The sequence below is a fragment of the Drosophila mauritiana genome, chromosome 3L (genome assembly GCF_004382145.1).
Source record: "Drosophila mauritiana strain mau12 chromosome 3L, ASM438214v1, whole genome shotgun sequence".
Lineage (NCBI taxonomy): Eukaryota > Metazoa > Arthropoda > Insecta > Diptera > Drosophilidae > Drosophila > Drosophila mauritiana.
Window position 1 is genome coordinate 10,317,758 of NC_046669.1, and position 20,735 is coordinate 10,338,492.

General features: G+C 38.7%; 3 protein-coding genes across 3 annotated transcripts; 2 read left to right on the forward strand and 1 right to left on the reverse strand.

Moving 5' to 3' along the window:
* Positions 1 to 65: 65 nt before the first annotated feature.
* Positions 66 to 20,598, reverse strand: LOC117141725 (protein FAM49B). Its single transcript, XM_033305343.1, has 5 exons — positions 20,385 to 20,598; positions 18,987 to 19,289; positions 6,533 to 6,796; positions 1,293 to 1,555; positions 66 to 1,232 (listed from the first exon to the last, which is right to left on the reverse strand). The coding sequence occupies exons 2-5, from the start codon at positions 19,167 to 19,169 to the stop codon at positions 968 to 970; spliced, it is 975 nt and encodes a 324-aa protein (XP_033161234.1). The 5' UTR covers positions 19,170 to 19,289; positions 20,385 to 20,598; the 3' UTR covers positions 66 to 967.
* Positions 1,620 to 2,801, forward strand: LOC117141726 (putative uncharacterized protein DDB_G0271982). The gene is made up of 3 exons (XM_033305344.1): positions 1,620 to 1,724; positions 1,792 to 2,353; positions 2,490 to 2,801. Exons 1-3 carry the CDS (start codon positions 1,657 to 1,659, stop codon positions 2,661 to 2,663), a joined length of 804 nt encoding a protein of 267 aa, XP_033161235.1. The 5' UTR covers positions 1,620 to 1,656; the 3' UTR covers positions 2,664 to 2,801.
* Positions 3,300 to 4,188, forward strand: LOC117141727. The gene is made up of 2 exons (XM_033305345.1): positions 3,300 to 3,380; positions 3,447 to 4,188. The coding sequence occupies exons 1-2, from the start codon at positions 3,333 to 3,335 to the stop codon at positions 4,092 to 4,094; spliced, it is 696 nt and encodes a 231-aa protein (XP_033161236.1). The 5' UTR covers positions 3,300 to 3,332; the 3' UTR covers positions 4,095 to 4,188.
* Positions 20,599 to 20,735: the final 137 nt, after the last annotated feature.

Below are 20,735 nucleotides of genomic sequence, written 5' to 3' on the forward strand. Positions count from 1 at the left end.
TAATTTAAAATTTTAGAATGATACAAGATTTACAAACTTGCACCATAAAACAAACATTCATGTGGTTGATTTTGCGTGATATTTATTTTGATTCAGCATTCTCTATAGTTTTTTCTTCACTTTCTTCTTGTTCTTATCGCATATATAAATCTTTAATTAGTTTGTGTGAATTTTCATTGTTCTTTCATTTTTTTTTTGGTACAAATTGTATGCGTTAAGTTTTGCCATTTTATTAATCCTTTATTTCTATTTGTAAATCTTAAAAATTATTATTATTGCGCAGCTCAAGTTTATTCTGTTGTAGATTTGTTTAAATACGTTTATCAAAGTTGACGGCTTGAAAATATATAAATGCATCCGCTTTTTAGCTTGTGGTTCAGTTGTGTGTAGGCATTTTAGGTCGTACAATTCGTTTGTTATAGTAATCAATTAGTTTATGCATTCATTAGATCTTTACACCACGTTCTAAACACATTGTCATGTACAAAAAAATACTCTAGATTTGATTTAAAAGTGTTTTGTTTTATATTTATAATCTCTGCATTAGTGGAATTTAGGATTTATCTCATACACTTCTACCCAAAACATCAGTTTAAACTTTGCGCTAATTTGTTTTTAGGTTAATTGGGTTCCTTGCAATACTTAAAATTAGGGCTAGATTATCAACTAAATATTGTTGCTGCTGATATATGCGTCCCACTTTTTGTCCGACTTCTTTGCTACGTTACGTGGAGGCTGGAGTCTAAAACAGTACGAAACAAATGCTGGAAATGCACACAGGGTAAAAATAAAACTAGAGGCTGCCTCCTGCTAGCACAACACTCGCTCACAATTTTTACAAATAATACAGAAGCCTACTAATTACATAAATAAAGTAAAACCATTTAAATCGATACGCATACACATAGAAATTAACGTTAATGAACTCTCCGCCCACTCCGCCCGCGCCCACCGATCCCCTCCAATATTATGCGGCCAACAAACGCTGTATGTTCTTCGGCGTGTTCTCCCCATTCAAGTGCTTCGTCGTGTATCGCAGGGCATTCAGCAGCGGCTCCGCCTTGATGGCCGGTTGCGCCTGCAGCAGTCGGACGCACCCCTTCACGTCCACATGGGCGCCACGCACGAAGGCTCCCTCCGGATGCACATGGTCGTAGAGGATCACCAGGCCGACCATCACGCGCAGCACCAGCATTTTCGTATCCTCACGCTCGATCTGTTGCAGGAGTTTTCTGAAAGCAATTGTCCATCGATTAGAATATTATCACTAGGAGTGTTTCATTTAAACTCACGGATTTTCCAGCATCCTCAGGCACACCTTGGCCATGGTGCCCAGCGTTTCCGTCGTGTTCTGGACATCATCGGCATTGTCATTGACAAACTTTGAGGTCGCCTCGCTCAGCACCTTGAGCATGGGCGTGGCGTGGGCGTAGAACAGGGACATCCGGTTGGCCAGTTCCGTGCTGACCAGCATGTTCTCCGTGGAATCCACACGCTGTCGGCTGACGATGCGTCTGTAGTAGCTAAAATCATTCTGTATGGCGGGGGTTTTCATCTGGAAAATATAAATATACAATACAATTAATAAGTTTATCACTTTGAACATGATTTTAGGAATGAAATATTATCAGGCATCCATTCGAAACATCCGTCAAAATGAGCAAGCAAAACACTTCGGGATTTAGGAACATATTCAAAAATATTTACAAACGCGACATGAAAGGGTAAATTGAAAAGTATTTAGTTAGTTTTCTAAACAACATTTGGGATGTTGATTCGCACCGCTCGCAGAAACAGGCAGAAGACCTACGTCATGGAGGATTCCGAATCACAGAAGCCCGAAAAGAATCCGAGTCCTGAGCGCAAGGAGGATAGCAAGGAGCGCAGGAGGGAGAAGGAAATGGAAAGCAAGCGGGAACTGGAGCGGCGAAAGGAACTCGCGCGGGAAAAGGAACGGGAGAAGAAGCAGGAAAAGCAGCATCAGCAGGAGTGGCGCAAGGAACTGGAGAAGGAACGTCAGCGTGAAAAGGAATCGCAGCGGGAACATCTGAGGCAGGAGCCATCCACTTCCTCCAGAAGGGTAAATAAAGAAATCACCAAGTTCGACGAAGAGTTCGAGCGGGACATTCAGAAGTTGGAACAAAACATATGCCAGCTTGACTTTCGCTCCAAAACGATGGCCACCATGTGGATGGACAAGCTGCGCCAACCACCACACAATGCAGACGAGGCCAGGTCAAGGAACATAATAACATCCCACCTGCTCAAGTGCTGTGGCGATAACATATTCAATAAGGAGCCATTCAATCATCCGCCGCCACCACAAAAATTGACAACCATAAGGGAGACGATGGTGCGTTTAAAGCAAGTCGTTCTTCAGAAGCTATAGTCATATAAAGACAATTTTAAAGCCTCCATTGATTTAGACAATATACTTCCTATTTTTTCTTTTCACTGAAATCTAATTATTTTGTATTCTTTTTTTCTAGATCTTAACGCGCGAGAGTACATGCCATGGAACGCCCAGTTCCAAGCAGATGGAACCCAAAGCCAATCTAACCCAATTGTTTAGCGATTCATACGATGGTGGCGAGTTCCTCAGCCAGCTTCCAGTGCCACGTGATGGGGCATTCTTTATCTATTACATGCAACCAAATTTATAAAAGTGAATTGGATTTTAAAGGAACGCCAGCTAAATTCCAAACTTAAATCTTCAATTTGTACTTTTTATACAAAATGTTAGTAGGAAAATGTTGATACCCTTTACTATAGTAAATAAAGCTAGCTCGTATTGTTTCTAATTTTGACGTTTAGCCATATTTTGTGGGAAGATACACATATAGGGAAAAGGACTTGTAAATTTTTCTTATAGCAAGCATTTTTACCCACAAGATCATAAGGTGTGCAACTATCGGTTGCTTTCAACACTCGCTCTTGTTAACCTCTAATTAAGTTTGACTTGAAAATCTAATTACTAATTACGCGGTACGTGACACCGCAATTTGCCTGCCTGACACCGTGTTGCCAATGCTTCCAAACGGTTTTCCACTTCGGGCCAGGCCCAAAACAACGATGCCGCACTTAAGCTGTCAGGGCTGCAAAAAAACGTGCGTGAGAAAATATACAAACTTAACAGAAATGCCGCCTGCTAAATTTTTGAGTCAGGTAAAGTGGGGTTTGCTCATCCAATCACCTTGACAGAGGCACTGCAAACGAACATCATGCACTACTATACAATACTATACTATGTATATAGTATAGCTTTCCAGAGAGACTGTTGTGAAACCTCATATAAATACGTTATTAGCATAAATCGTTCTGAACAGTCAGAAATGAAGCCGCAAACAGGACGGATCGTGAAGAGCAGTTCGCCGAGCTGGGTGAGTGTTTCACTAGATTTCCATTCGGACACCCGAGATGATTAATCTATTAATGATTATTCGAAGCTATGTGCACTTATGCCGCTGATGATCGATGCAGTTTGCGGGAGAGCTCAGTATGCATCACCTTATGGCAGTGCTTATGCAATTGCCACATCCAACTACGCCAATCCAGATGTGCAATCGATATGGTCTGGTCCGCCGATCATAGTGAATGATAATCAGTACAGCGCCCAGGAACAGCAGCAGTATCCAAAAAGTAATGTTTACTATGGCGCGGAACCTTCGTATAGACAACCATATCCAAATTGGAGAAGGGAAGAACCAACACGTGCTCCAAATCACAACTACAACAATGTGCCGGGCTACTTTTACTATCAACAGCAGGAGACTACTCCATCAACACCGCTGCGCTATCCCCAATCTATTCCAGCTCAACTTCAGCCATATCCACAAAGGAATCCGGAGCTGGAGACCAGCGATTCGCGTCGCGACGAGGAGCAAGTGGTCCAAATTGGCGGCAGTCGCTCACTGGCCACAAATAACTATCTAAATACGTACAATAATAACGAGAATTTCTATGAACCCGCTCAGCCCTGGAGGCGTCGTGATTACCAGGCCAAATATGCCCAACATTTTGCCGAATATTTGCGTAAATATCCAAGACGCCTGCAGCCAGTTTACAACACCAACGAGGATTTCGTTGAGAAGTAGGGGAATACTCTGCATTTCAATCTGCGCCAAAAACCAAATTGAATAAATCCCCTCAAGAGCCATTAGGCTTTTCGTTGAAAGCGTGCCAAGAAAACAATTTTGTCTGCACTCGGAACAGATCAATTGCATCCGATAAAGATACAGATGCAGCTGCTACTGTAGAGTCAACATCCCGAAACAGTAAATATTGGTTTATCCCTTTAAAAGGCAAGAAAAAAATAATTGTATGTAACATAACTATGCTCCCCTAAGAGATACACAACAATAAAAGTTATTTTTAAAAAAATTAGATTATTTTCAAATTTTTCTAAAAGAGAAGTACGCATTTTTTGAAGCATGTTCTTGGTTTTCTTTGACATGTACTTTAAATATCAGTGGTTAACTTACATAGAGCAATAAAGCCAAGTTTATTGTACTCTATACAAGCACACTGTGTGTAAGTGCCTTCCCGATGCCCAAAGATTTTTCGCAATAAACTCGACATTAAAACGAAGCCAGTTACAAGCAAAGTCAATAAATTGTGCAGCATACTTTGGGGCGCACTGGAAACTGGTGGCAACAAAGGCGCAGAAACAATGCTCTTCATCGAGAAACGGAAGTGGCAGTTAGTTGGGAAGCACGTTTGGGCTATATACTATGTACATACATACATATATCGGTGTATATATGCAACTTTTACATGGGAAAATCAGTGAGCGCCAGGCGGCTGACACTTTGAGCACACAATGAACGTGCAGTTTGCAGCGTTTAACATCATCATCATCGCCATTATCATTACCATTATCGTCGGGAGCACAAAGTTGCAGACACACTAGACATCAGAGACTAGAAACCGACGATGGCGATGACTCCGCCATCCCTACCTCCACCCATTTTCCCGATTGTCCTAGATCCCCCCTTTCCCCAATCGATTTGATGAAAGTTTCGCCAAACGGAAGCGAGCCATGGGAAATGCGCCATTCACAGGGATTTGCCATTAAACAAATCGATTTTATTTGACTCCGGACAATCCAACCGACATAACCAACTGCCACAGAAACTGGCGTGGCTCATGGGTAATGTTTTAACCCAGTGCGGATACGTTTGTGTTTGCATATTTCATGCCTTTGTTATGGCCAAACACTTCAGGTTAACCAACATAATTAAGTGCTTGAATTTCATTAAAAAACATATCGATTTTGTGGGCCTTTTTTTAAAGTGTTTATGCCAGGAAAATAGTGTGGTTATTGTGCGTTAATTGCAATGAGTAATTAATAATCAAACAAGAACAGGAAAAAGTTATTTAAAATAATAAAACAAAAATTTGAAAAAATATTGAACAAACAGGAAAGCTCAACGTCAATTTATAATTATTACAAAAAAAAAAACAATGTATAGCTTAAAAACAATTGTTAGCCCAAAAAAATTACCTCTTGTTTACTTTTTGAATTGTAACCTTGTAAATCTTTCTCAAATTAATTTTCCCGCCTTGGTCATATATTTTTATAATTTGTATAATACCTGAGATATACTACTTTAATGACCAGCACTGTCAGGCCACCGGAGCCGACTTCATCCGGCCATCGGTCGTTTGTCGTCGTGGGCCATTTGGCTTGCGTGTGCGTAAGTGCCAGCGATGCTCCACTGTGGCCCCAACGAATGTGCACGGATGGCCCGAAAGATTTTTCATCAATGGGCCGCAGCACGCGCTCGTCTTGGCCATCCAGCCAGTCAGTCAGTCAGTCAGCCAAGCAAACAGGCAGTAGTCGGTGGGCAAAAAAAGTCAGTCAATTAAAAATGCAACCACGCGCACAATGAGTTGGCAGTGGGACTTGGTTTGGCTTCATTTGACTCGGCTTTTAGATATTGCTTTGCTTTGGCTCGGCTGTCGACAGCGCCCACATAAGGCAAACAAACAGACAAACTGGCAGTGAAGAAGACTGAATTTAACCCACTAACATTTTTGCAAACAGACGGAGATTAAATTAAATTAAGCCTTCATAAGACGTTGTCTACACTGGCAACTCTTTGCTGTTTGTGGCATCTGTAAAGTTACAGAATTTAACAGTTTGTTTGCAGAGTTTACTAAGCTCTTGTTTAGATTTATTTAATAATCCATTTAAGTTTTTATGCCATTTTTAGTGCTTTGTTATTTAAAATTTAAGTACCATTGATTGAAAATGTATTTGCAAACGTTTTTGTTTCACTGCAAAATGTTTACTTGTAACTAAAGAGACCCCTCAATCACATTTATGTTTTATTAATTTAATAACCCCCATTTCCCACTAATGTTGCCCTGTCAAACACAAGCAATGTCAGGTTGTCAGTACATGGTTTTCCCACCTCCAGCCATTAATGGGTTAACGAGGTGGGCGTTGTTACATCCAAATATGGACTACGAAGCTTGTAACACCCAGCTGTCAAAGCAACCAAACTCAATCTAAACGCAACTCACTCACCTTGTACTCATCGAACTTCAGCACGAACTCCAAGATCTCGGCCAGCTGCTTGACCAGCGCCTGCTGCGTCTCCAGATGCTGTGTCGGATTCAGTTTGCCGCCCACCAGCTGGCCCAGCAGCTTGGGCACAATCTTGTCCAGCTCCATGGAGTGCTCGTAGCAGCGCTTCAGTTTGTTCACCAACGGCAGCACCGCCGCCCAGGCCTTGGCGGTCACCTCCGGCGAGGGATCGGCGATGGCTTCTCGGATTTCCTTGCCGGCACCCTGTAAAGATTCGCAGGAACGAAGGCGGAAAAGCGTAAGTCAATACATTCGACTCTAAGAAGGATTAAATGCGAGCTTGGCATGCGAACATTAGAATATTTATACACTTAAAACTTTTGCAATTTTAAAAGAATTTAAATTGTATCTATAGATACTATACTTTCCTATATATAATTATATACTAGTTTCCTAAACTTGTTTAAAGTTTAAACTCTGAAAGATAAACTAGATCTTAAGTATTACATACTAATCTAAAATACCCATTACTTTTATCTCACAGTGCACTCTTTTAGGGGTTTTAGTTTTTACGGTACCCTGGAGAAAAACTACGCCTGCTGACCACATTTCATGCATTTGTTTTATAACAATCAGCGAACTGCGTGCCAAGCCATTGTGGCCGGCGAGTTTTCATCGAGGAAAACTCGGCGTCTTTATTTCAGCGGCACATGCAACAATAACGATGTGGCAAGCCGCGTCCATTGACCGGCGCAGCGATTTTTATCGATGCTTTATGATCTACAAAAAATAATGAAATAACATAAAAACAGTGGAATGAAAACCCACACGGCAGCGGAAAACTAAACTGGAGCTAACGAACGGTCATTGCATGTTGTGAAGAGTTCACTTCGCAGTCGCGCAATCAGCAAATGGCGTTGATTATTTCAATTGAGGTCTTTTGGCATTTTTTCAAATGCATTTTAAGTGGCTAATAATACTGTAAATGTTTATTTTTCAGACGGCCTAAACTAAATTGTCAGCGAAATTAATGTTGAAGATATAATTTATGGCATGAAAATTATGAGTGCAACCGTTTTCTTGACTCTCTTATTAGTAGATTTTCATGATTATTAGTCTGATATACTTTTTGCGCTTTTAAAATTTGTTAAATTCCATTTAAACAGAAATATATGCTGTTGGAAGTGTTTCTACCACTATACAAAATATTGCTACTTATAATGTATAAGGTGCTCCTAAACAAAGTTAGTTAACTTAATTATGGGCCTTCGATTCAGTTTCTTTTGGTCAAACAACGCACATAAATAGATAATTATATATCGAAACCCCCATCTGATGGGCTCGCGTGTCTAAGCGATTATAGCATATTATGGCATACATTATGTAGAATTAAATATAGCCAAAACCCCGCCTTCGATTCGACCCAAAACTCCGGTTTGTATGGCTTAGAAAACATGCGAATTACACACGGCTCAGTGGCCTGCAAAGTTCAAGCTCATGGATGTCGGAGTGTGGGTAACTCTATAAAGAAGCGAACGCGTGTTATTTTTGGTTTGCACACCTCTTTGTACTGTAATGGACTAGCACGTGTTGTGTGTTTATAATTAAATCGCTGCGCATATCAACAAACAGTCTGAGTGGATGGCAAAATGCAACGCTGCACTGAAAGATTAGGGTTGCCACAACTTAGCTAAGAAAATTAAAAGATATATCATCTTAACACACGTTCTGTATTTTATAAAATATATTATAGTTCAAGACATACATTTTTCTTTGAGTGTAATATAGCTGCCGTGCTTTCTACACCGACTTCTTTGGCATAATCATAATAATACGAATGCAACTGTCTGCAGCTCGTCGCCGAGCAAAAACACACAACATCTGTGATGTTTCGCCTCTTGTTTTTTCCATCTCGGGCTCTGTGTGCTGGCATTTCTTTTCACTCTACATAATTTACACCTGTCTGTAAGTCAAGATCCCACGTCCTTGGCCGCTGCTCTTCAAGCGGCCCAGAATGTTTAACGCGCGCAAACAAGTAAACAAAATGTGCGGGGGAGTTAAAAAAAAAACATAGATATATATACAAGTTAGAAGAATGAAAACTCCTGTCGTTGACTTGGACTCAATGGACCATTATACACAGCTAGGAGTAGGAAATAACACTTTTAATTGAAGTCCTTTACTTAAGAATTATGTTTAATGTGTAATGTATGACTTTCTAAAGTCCTCTTAGAATATGGAACTATCTTACAATAATTCTTGATATATTATTTTGTTGCAAGACTAACGCTGCTTTGGGTATGTTCAAAGGACCCTTATCTTGCTTACAAGTATTTTTCCCAGTGTTCATCCCACTTTATTCACCGGCATTGTCTCGTTTACGCCAGCGACTCTCTAAGGACTCTTGAAGCCACCAACCAAGCGCACGGTCATGCTACGGAAATGGTTTTGGTTCTGGTTCTGGCCTGGTCTGGTTCTGGGCAGGTCTGTTCTGCTCACATCTCCTTTGAGTTGGTGGAAAAATTGTGTCTGGTTTTGAAATAAACGTGGCCCGCGTGGGCGGACTGTTCTCGCCTGGCATTCCATTCCAGAGATTGCTAGCTGAGATTGTCGGAGCAGAGGAGGACTTCTTGGGGTTTCCTACACACATATGGGCAAGTGTCGTTAGGCAGCTCACTTTTGTTTATTACCCTTGCGGGGGGCATTATGATTAGGGGTAGCAAGTTCATCCGTTTCTTGGGGGAATAATAATTGATGGTGTATGTAAAAGTATTCAGTACTGATAGGGAAAAATTATAATTTCAATCTGGCGGACTCAAATAACTCACTTACTTAGAAAAATCATTGATTGAATAAATGAGCACATTCCACTTAAAATCTTTTAAAATTCTTGTAATAATATGATTAATTTTTCATTCAATGTGCAAGTGTATTTTCCCTACCTCCTTTTGGAATGTCGCCTGCATTTTATCATGTGCATGTCAGAGTTAAAAACAAAAGGCGTAGGTGTTTGTTGTGGGGAGAGACCAGCAACTTAAGCTGGAAGCCAAGTCACAGGAAACGGGATCGAGATGCCGCATTGCATCTTCTGTCCAGTGAGCAATTGTGTTGATTCATCCACGCAACCCATCATCCTGAGTTCACAGCAAAACGCCGATGCGCTCCATTTGGATAAGCACGTGCCAAGAAAATGGGGGGGAAATCGTAGGGAAATCACCCACAAGACCACAACAAACTTGAACTTGTAAGACTTTTATAGCGAGCGCTTGCTCGCTTGAAAAGTAATCATAATAAGCCAAGAACCGTTTGCCTCGTTTCGTAACTGTTTCTGTTTCTAGTTTGGGGTTTAATTAAAACACTTGCGCCCGTCTGCTCATCAGCAGCGAGCAGCATAGCAGCGCAATCAGTCAGCGTTTCATTTGCGCTCCATCATGCAGCAAACGGATGAAAGAAGAATAACCAAGCCCCAAGCACTCACAATGCCAACCACACATAACCACCACATAATGCATACTACACCACACTTAGATGAATAGCTAATTAACTTTAGGCTAGTGTTGCATCTGCCGCAGAATGGCAGTGGCAGTGTTTTTAATTGAAATCGAAATTGGAGGCAGCAATGCGGAAATGCAGAAATTGTGAATTGTGCAGAGAATGGTCGTTGTGCCCCAGATAATTGCCATTGACACTTGGCAAGTGTTGTTTAGCATTAGCGAACATGATCGTGTTTTAATCGCAGCCCCCCCTCCACTCACTAACTAACTAAACTTCGAACCTGCTTCACAGCGCCGGCTTTATCTTGCAGCCACAGCACTGAGAGAAAAAAGGGGGAGGTCTTGCAGAGCTACAATTCTGAGTAAAGTATGATTTATTATTATAGAAAGTGTAATTTTCAAAAGATATCATTAGATCAGAATCAACATAGATGTTAACTTACAAATATTACACACAATTTTAAAATTAATCTATAAAATAATGTTAATAATCTGTATTTAACAAACTATAGGATATTTAATACTATAATGTATTAAGTAAATCAATTATTCAATATCCACTCAATATTCCTTATTATGTTTTTCAGAAACTTGTTCATTACTGTTATAAGCTTTTGGTTAAACAGTCTGCTTTAGTTAAACAATTAAAGGCTTAAAGCAAATACTTGTTATAAGTTTACTTGTTATGTTTATTTTAGTATAAATGTTATGTTTTGCATTGGAATTTTCTCACTGTGCAAGTGTTTATCCCAAGTGGCGCTAAAGTGCAACTCCGACTTGCCATTGGACTTTCGCCCACAATGGAAACGCGTGACGCTATAAAATAGTTGATGTCATGCGTTTGTGTCGCAGAGGGGGGAGGGGGGATCGCCGGAAGAGTGTGGGTGGTGTTGCAACAGCAGGCGAATTGGGTACGTTTTCGTGGATGCCACAGAAGTTGTTTACACCCCCTTTGCAGTGTGTTAAACAACAAAATACAGTGCTCTTGGGATGGAATGACAGACAGACATGCCAAACATGCCGCACATTTTTGCTGGCTTTTGCTGACATTTTCATTTTGCACAAAAAAAAAAAACGCATATGACTGCGCTTTTCTAATTTCCCCATGCTTTGCTTGCATCATCACAACACGGCATTCGAATTCCCATCACGTTGAAGTGAATGAATCGATGAATGAACCGCAGACAAACAAAAATGACAAAATATTCATTCTTGCTTGTGATCAAATTGGCGAGCCACAAATCAATGCAAATTAATTCCGTGAAATTCAAAGAATAAAAACCAAATCTCTTTGATGACCGATAATTTCTCATAATTTTTTTTTTTAATAAGAAAAACTCAAATGAAAAGTAGAAAAAAGCAGAACAAAGGAAGCTGATTCCACAGACATTCGGTCGCCGTTCATGACAACCATTAATTACGAAAGGGTAAAAATAAAATACACAATAAAAAAACAAAAAATAAACAAGTGCAAGTGCAATGATGACGATGAAGATTATGGCGACAACGATGACATGTTAAGTATACAATTTTCTTATAGAGCCACTCAGATGACTAACCTAATCATAAATGTTTCATAACAACAAATTCTGCTGCTTGAATCTGCGCCTTCCGGTGACGAAAATCTTTTAAAAATTCAATGTTGAGCATGGAAAATAAAAGTTCTTTTATGTTTTGCTCCATTTAGAACTGAAATCTCAGAGAAGTTATAAATAAGTTAAAATATGTATTTAATTGCCTTAAAGCCACTTTCCATGAAAATAACATTTCAAATTCCTGAAACACTGATGTAGTTTAAAACTATGAATAAGTTATTTAATGCTGATTTCACTTTCAGCATATTTATTCAAAAACATGTTGAATACATTTTGCTTTGTTTATAGTTCATGCAGTCAAAAAGATTCTAAATTTTTAAATATGCACAACAAATTATTTTGAAATGAGCTGTTTTCAGTCATTTGGTTTATTATATTATTAAGTCATTAAGTTATTAAAAATTAGGTCATATCAAATTTTATACATATTTATTTATGAATAAACAAGTACTTTATCAAATTACGAAATAACAAAGTCTACATCAATGATTTTAAAAAATGCTTTTAAACATTCCTTTTCGTTCATTCTACAAGCAGATATATTAAGCAAATATTTGCTTAATTTAAGGATAACTGATCAGGATTATTGCACACATTTTTTCCCTGTGTAGGCATTGCAAAATTCTTTGTTATTGTTGATGTTGCGTTACACTTGCAAAACTGCTGACTCGGACAAGAACTCGCAACTATGGCTTTTGTGAGTCATTTTTTGAATCTGAGCGATCGTTGACTACGGCTTTTGTTGCGGAAGCGAGACGGGGAAGTGAGAGGGAGAGGGCACTATAGAGATAGAAAACCAGAGGTGCAAGTTTAACTTTTCATTTTCACAAGAATGCGACGATGCTGTGCATCATTAAAAGTCATTTGCAAAACAATAGTATTTGACAATTAAAACGATCACTTTCAGTTGATGCATCGCTTTATAAATAGAGATTTGCTAGTCTAACCAATTTTGAGTAAATCCCAAATGATTATGATTTCCCGTGAAAGCAATATTCTCGACATATTTGGACATTACACAGAAACGGGAGGAACTCAGCTCGGTGTGAATCATTAGGAGCTTAAAGAAGAACCATATAATGAACCGAAAACAATAAAACTAAAGACATTCGAATTCTTCTGGTGCGTGAGTCGTAAATTCAATTACCATTTACATTTGAATAAAACATAATAGCTTTATTTCCTCGACGACCAGTGCGATTTTACTTGTCACGAGCACGGACATAATTTATCAAGATAATCGAAGCGAAAACAGAAAAAAGAGTCGAAAAACAGCAGCAATTACAACAGTCCGTTGCGATTGCAATAAAGATAAGATAAACCTGGCATTATCAATGTCAGGTGAGAACGCGAGGGGATAATGTGCGGTTTTTCGCTGGAAAACACGGAAAATTCATGGGCATATGAAATACCAATCCAAGGGATTAGCTTCATTGCTTTCAATATATTTAAAAGAGAAACTTTAACGATCTTAAGCCATTAGAGGATTTTTATGAAGAATATTATATATTGTATTATACAGTCCTTTTAGCAATACCTTCGATTGTGATCCTTCAATAAAGTTGACATTAATTAATCTCTAGTGTTGAGTACGTAAAACAAACGCAACGATATGCAAAAATAATAGCATTTAATTATCGACAAAAGTTCGCTTATCGGTAACCCGAGTTTGACGCACTTCATCCGGGCAGCCAAACAAATGTCAATGTCCCCAGGGGAAAATTGTGTGTGGAAATGGGCCGAAGGAGTGGGTAAAAACCATGTGGAAATTGGCAGAAGGAGTGGGGGAAAATAGCTGTCACATTCCCATACAACATGTGTCACTGCCTCGTTCTCAATTAACTCGAGTAAATCACATTTCTCTTCCACGAGGTTTTTTATTTATCGATTCACAACTACCCTCACAACTGAAAATTCATAAACAGCTGTTGAAAATTGGGTTACCAGCGGCGTAAAAAAATAAAAAACCTTCTTAAAAAACAAGATAAATAAATCAAAGAAATTCCTTAAAAAACAGCACATTTCTGCGGACCGAAAGGCGTATTTATTTTGTGCAAATTACACGCATAAACGGAGATGCCAAACAGTTGCTCGTAAAAAAGATATAAAATAATGTAAATACATTTCTGCAGCACAGACGCCGTGCAGTAAAAAAGCTGCTGAAAACTTTTCGCTGTCGTTCGCCATTGCACTTTGTGGATGGCAATGCACTGGGCTTCTAAGCTGCTTAGAGGGATGCACCCAGACCTGGACGCACGATCCTGCCCAGAAGTTGTAAATGGCTTACTTGGCAACTTTAAGGCCATTTCAACGAGGGGCGTAACTAAAATAATTAGCCATCCTTATACAGACGGCCGTAGAAACTCAATTTCGAGGCCATATTTTAGTCTGTCGTTTAAGCTAGTATAGCATAACCCTTGGTCAAAGCCATCAAATCAAGTAAAATACAATAAACAACGATTGTCGGGGCGTTATTCAATTAAATTAAATTCGGTTAAATGAAATCTCAGCTCAGTGCCATTTTAATAAATCACAAAAATGTGTCACACAAACGCACAGTGCGTTTCAGTGCTGTAAAATGCACTAATAAAAACCAAAATAAATATATTCAATTTCACACGTGCACCTTGCAATTTCATTTATTTTTCATCGTGCATGCAATATTTATTTAATTACCCTATAATTTTTAAACGCACATCAAGTGCGTGGGCGCACTGAAATGCCACATTTGTGACTTAATTTCCCGGCTACACGAAATTATTTTAAGTGCACTCGAAAAACTCGAGAAAATGATACTTGATGCGTAGCTGTTGAAACAAATTCCTCGTTGAGCTTTACACTTTAAATGTGTACACTTTAATTTACTTCCATTTGTTTACGTTTTTAAACTTCTCTATTTTTGGCGCAAATTGATTTGCGGCTGATGACGTCGGAAATTCGAAAATAAATATGTTAACGTGGGCTATAAACAATTTGCGAGTGGCTAACCATCAAAAACGGATTTGAAAAAGTGAAATGCAATGAACGATGAATTTCAATTTAAATTGCGGCTAATTTGGACAATAAAGGTTAGGCATTACAAAATCAAATTCAAGTGCTTTGGAAAGCATTTATGATGTTGATTGTAAAAATTAAACCTCGCGGGGATTTCCATTTGCGGATTGGCCCACTTTTTTTTTGGGGAAGTGTTGTAAATGTTTCAAATGCGGAAGTTGATTTGTAAGGAAATTTGTTCAAATTAATAGATTGATTAAACTGCTGACCTTAAAAAGGCGGTTTACGTGTTTGTTTACACTTCGATTTGTTTATGTCGGCGGTTTTTTCTATTTTCGTCGAAATTGATTTGTGGTTTATGACGTGGAATAAAAGAGAAAACATTTATACAGTGAAAAGCTAAACAACTTTTATAAATACCGTCATTAAAAACGGTTTAGTGAAGCTAAATGCAATTGTGAATATCAATGGATATTCAGTTTTGGGTAAGTGACTATTACTCCTTTTTTTGTGAATTTATTCAACACTGCAGTGATAATCAATAACATATTATAGGTAACATAAAATATCACCATATGGTCTGAGTTAATAAATAAATACTAATAAACTGCAGTTTTGATAACTTTCCCTTTGAACAGAACAGATTTCGAGTGCTTGCATTATCATAATTTTATAATATTCAAATGCCAATCTCTGGCACGCACATTATAGCGATTATATCGACTGACCAACTGAATGACCAACCGGAAGTTGGCTTTTATTTCCCGCTTGTGCTTTTGCATTCGCGCACATCATTCAAGTTATTCGTGGAATGGAAACTGAAAACTGGAAGAGGTGGGAGTGCCGAGATGAGAGGTATTCTATATGGTAGGGGGGCTGGGGGCCTATCTAATGACTGCTCATTCCGATTCTATGATTATTCTGATTGCCGCTGGCTGTCTGTGTGTCTGCCTTTCGCCCTCGAGTGTATAACTCTCATTAAATACTTAAATGTGCATATATTTTTATTCATACGATGCCAAATCGTTCATTCTTTTTATTTGTATGTGGAGCAATCTTTTGAAATGGGTCGCCAATTTGAAGTGGGGCTTCTCCCCTTTTGAGTGAAAGCAGCTGTGACTGAGTTTTGAGTTTGTGGGGAAATGGGAAAATATATGACAAATCATTATGTTATTCGATGGGAAAGTTTCAGTTGCTTTGGGCTAAAAAGTGAAATGAGCTATATGAGTTATGTTTTGGTATAGTTGCTTAGTACAGAATTTACAGCATAAAATATATATTTATTTTTTTAAGTTGATAAATTTGTAATCTTAAGTTTGCGTAACGCAAAAAGGGCTGATAACATTTTAGTGACTCAAAAACGGTTGGATAAATATGCTTTAAATTTTTAAAAAACATTCGCAAAATGACTCAATTGTGGACAAACTCATTTCGACTGAGAGTAAGTACATACATATGTACATATGTGATGTACATATGTACATCAAATCTAAAGCCATATCGAACGTAATATTGCCAACCAAACCACAATAAACCTAGCTGATATGGAGCACTTTGCACTTGTTTTTCATGGGGGTTTGGGCATCCAAGGTTGTGTATCGGATTACTCCATGTGTTCGACATATGTTTGCCGGGCCATATGTAATCGTTATCTAACCCAGACTGTCAGCGGTATGGAAAACCACGAAACTAATGGCTTAATTCACATAGCATATATGTATATGTACATATATTTCAAAGCAATTCATCGGATTTCAATGACTTTGGCCCACAAACCCGATAAACTTTTACTACATGTGCAGCACCCACACGTTTTTGCTTGTTAATATAGTATAGTAATTTCACATTTATTGTTGTTTTTCCCATTCTCCGCCAGGTGAGTGCGTAAGCATTATCATCATGATTATCATCTGCTGCACCGAAATGGGACTTTTTCTGTTACTCTTATTATTATTTGCGGCCCTTTGTTGACCCTGTTGTCGCCTGTTTATTACGCACACACAATGGGCGCCTTGTATGCCATATCTAGTCTAGGCCAATATTTAACAAAAGCGTCACTAACAAGTGCTGATAAATCAGATAGAAAAGCCTATTACCGCTGGGAAAAAGTCGCACAATGATTGCGCCGAATGAAAAGAATGCCATTGTAGATGATTTTTAGGATTGAGCTAATTTTAGTACCCTAATCCTAACAAATCACTAATATATTTATGAAGGCGTGGAATGTTAAAAACGAATGAAAAATTATAAGCAGAAATCGCAATAAACGATTTCTTTTAAAGCCATGTCAATTACCAACTCAACTTAAAGAAACAAGAAATGCCGGGGGGCAAAAAGAAAAGAAAAGAAAAGCTTTGATTTTTCCTCTTTGCACTTTTCTTTCTATTTATAGCAACCGACTTGCAGGAATAAGTGCAACAAAAACAACCAAACAGAACATGAAGTTTTTGCCATTTTGCCAGCTTTTGGCGCCTGGCCAACTATTTTTGTTTGGGTGGAAAAGTGAGGGGGTGAGGGGAGATTCACCTACTCCACAACCAGTTTGTTTGCCTTGACAACCAGTTGTGCCAACCCAAAAGCCACCCACTCATTTTTTTTTTGGGGCTAACAAAATGAACGCGCACAGAGCAGTCCAATAAAAATTGCAATGAAAATAAAATGCAGCCCGCAAATTAAGCGCATTTTAAATACCTCTGGTTGGGACTACAAAAAAGATATAAATGCGAACGGGAATCGCTGCACCAAAGGGTTAAATGCCCCACGAGGTCGTCTTTGTTGCTTTCGGTCCCATTTAAGTGGGTCACCACAAAGGAAATGAGCTCATTGGTATACATTTTCCAGTTCATTTGCGTTGATTAAAGCTTTTCGGCCTGACATTTGTTTGTCTGCCGCCCCTCATTTCCAAATACAACCGCCACGCCCCCTCACAACCCCTTTTTCCGCTTTGACCGTCTTCTTTTTTTTTTTTTGCGTCTGAAACCCAATTAATAATTTGCACACACCAATGTGAGTTAGAATTTGTCGCCAAAAGGTCAAATGCACACAGAAAAAAAAACATAAGCTCAATGGTATTTTGTAATCGATTTAAATCGTTATAAATTGCATATTTAATTTTTAAGGTTTTCACTTAAAGATTTTTTGCTTAACACATCGTAAAATTTATCAGGTTCATATAAGGTTATCAAATCTTATCAATATCAAATCAAAGATGTCCAAACTATTTAAAGTCAGCATTAGGAAGTCAGCTTTTTTGACAGAAAAAAAACTATGCTAATCAGTTAAAAAATCAGTTAAAAGACTAAGTTATTTTTGATAAAAGAGTAGTTAAAAACCCCATCATAGACATTTTCGTTCTGTGTGAGCAACAAAGAACGGGGTGACTAATTCTTCCCGCAGCGAGACGGAGAAGGAGAATCATGGGAGTGCGAAGAGCGGCGGCAAAAGTTGGTTAATGACGTCAGTGGAGCGACGATAATGAAAGAAGTCCGCTCACCGGATCGGATCATGTGGGCACGTGCGTGAGTCAGGCCATCAAAGAGATCCATGGTGGTGGGGGCATGCCACATTGGAGGCGCCACATTGGATCCATCGGAAAATGCTCTTCTTCTTCGGGCCAGTTTATCTAATCAGTTGCAGAGCGAACTACTTAAATCTACTACTCTGAGGAATTGCTTTTATTGATGTTTGTGCACTAATATTTATTTAATCAATGGATTCTAAGTATATACGCCTAAAGCCTGGTGATCTATAGTTAACAAAATATTTACGCTTATAGCCTTGACTTGCTAATTTTAATGCGGCCATAAAATGCTAGGTTTTATTACCAAAATAGCATGTACATAATGACAATCATTTGTTTATTATTACAGTAATAGTAGAGTAACAGTATTTAAAGAGAGCAAAAGATAGCGCTCTGCTCAGTGCGTCTCTTTTCTCACCCTGCCAAAGGTTAAATACTCAATTTGTTGCTCGTTTATGGTTGCTCTTATTTGTTGCTTTCAATTTCCCGGCTATTGTTGTTATTTTTAGCAAGTTGTTGAAATTATCAGTCTTATACAGTACCTCCCTTTTTCGGGGAAGCACAGGCATAATCAAACTAATTAAAATAAACACCTAAAATAATAAGCCATTCAAAAGATATTTTAGCTTAATCTCAGAAAATAATGAATAAATGCCTTGAAAATATTATATTTATATTATATTTACATTAATGTTGTATATAAGGTACTGATAATTCTTCAAAAAAAAACGCTTTGATCACCATTTAGTGATTTGAACTATGGGAATCATCGCACAAATGCCCAATAACCGGTTGGCAGGGGTTGCGGTTTAGCCCGTGGCCAATGACGCATATGGCCAGTTGAGACTCACCCGATAGATCTGTATCTCGTCGAGCACCACCTCCGATTCCCGGAGTACCCGCTCCACCTCGTCGTAGACCGCCCGCTCCGTTTCCGTGGGCGCGGCGTTCTCGAAATCCAGGAAGACATCGTAGGATTTGGCGGCGCAACAATTGGAGTCGTCGCGTGACAGCAGGCTCAGCAGCTTTCCCATTTTCTTTGATTAACTAATACTTATAGTGTTGGGGAATTTCGTAGTATTGGTTTTCCTTCTATTTTGTTGCGTTATTAATTAGCACTTTTTGGGTTTTTGTTGTTTTATTTATTTGGAGCACTGAAAGGGAGTGGGAACACAAAGAATAAAGATGATATAGCAGCTGTTGCACCTGTTGTCACGAAAAATGCGCCTAATAAATGGGCTGGTTCCCCAAAAGGCAGCTGCAAAAGTTGCTAGGGATAGTTGATGGTGGGGGAAGCTGCATTCAATTCAAGAACTTGTTTCATCTTTCGGAGGACAATGGAAAAGGGCAGTTTCAAGGGTGGTAAAAGCGGTGACAACAAAACACTGCGTTTTCTATGTTTTCAGCCCCCTTCGAAGATGGGAAAAAATAACACAGATGGTTGGGGTTCAAGGAAGTTCTTGAATGTTGACTTTGAACTAACAATGGTTTTCTTTTTTTACAAATGAAAATACATAATATATCTTCATCTAAGATTATATTAAAATTAATTTTTCCAGAAAAATATTTGCTGATAATTTCATTTGAATTAAATATATTAAACTAATTTTAATATACTCAAATTAAACTTTTAAGAAAGCATAAAAATTAGTTTTTCCCTTGAAAAACTTTTTTATATATTGAAATCAAAGGAATGTCGCCGATTTTCCGCTTTGTCTCATCTCTAACCAATGTTTACTGTATTTTTTCGACCTCACAAATTGCACTGCGGGGGGTGAAGAGGAGAGCGAGGGAAAGAGGATGATGAAAAGGCAATTCTCTCTCTCTCTCTATCTCTTTTCTTGGCAATGTGCGTTTGCAGGAAATTCTGCGAAATCGAAACAGATCGAAATCGGTAAACAAAAAAGGAAAATCGGCAAGGCCAATTTTCACACATCGCGCTAAGTGGGAAAAGGCCATTTTCCTGCTCGGAGCAGCAGCACATGTAAACACATATTGCGAAAAAAGAGGAGCAACAAAAACGGGCTTGTTTTTGTTAAAGAATTGTGGCCATGTGTGCGTGTGTGTGTACGGCTTTTGTTTATCTGGCTTTTCCTTATCTCGCTCTCTCGCCGTCCCTTTTCCGCTTGCTTCGCTATTTTGCGCGCTTATCTTCACTTTTATATTATTTATACATTTCCCCATGCAAAAGGGTTTCGTCTGCATTGGAATTTCATCCTTTCTTCATTTTTCTTCACCACGCTTATCACCTTTTTTCCACACTGCGGTACTTTGTTATATTTTTAATTAATTGCCTAGTAGCGCAAGGGCGCCTTCAACATTATGGGCAGCTCGCGGTGTGCAAATGCTTGTATCAGTTTATTTCAAAAACACAAAACACACGATTTCAGTTCAATCCAATCAAATTCAATTCGATGCGATGCGAATGCGATACACACGCCGCCGACAAAAAACACAACAACAAAACAGCAGACTGACCGTGGCTGGGTTAGTCGAATAAAACACACTCGAAAATATACCAATACGGGTCTGCAAGTACTAAATACTAAAACAACAACTTAGTGATGGGAATTGAGAAACACACAATTTCATGTTTAATA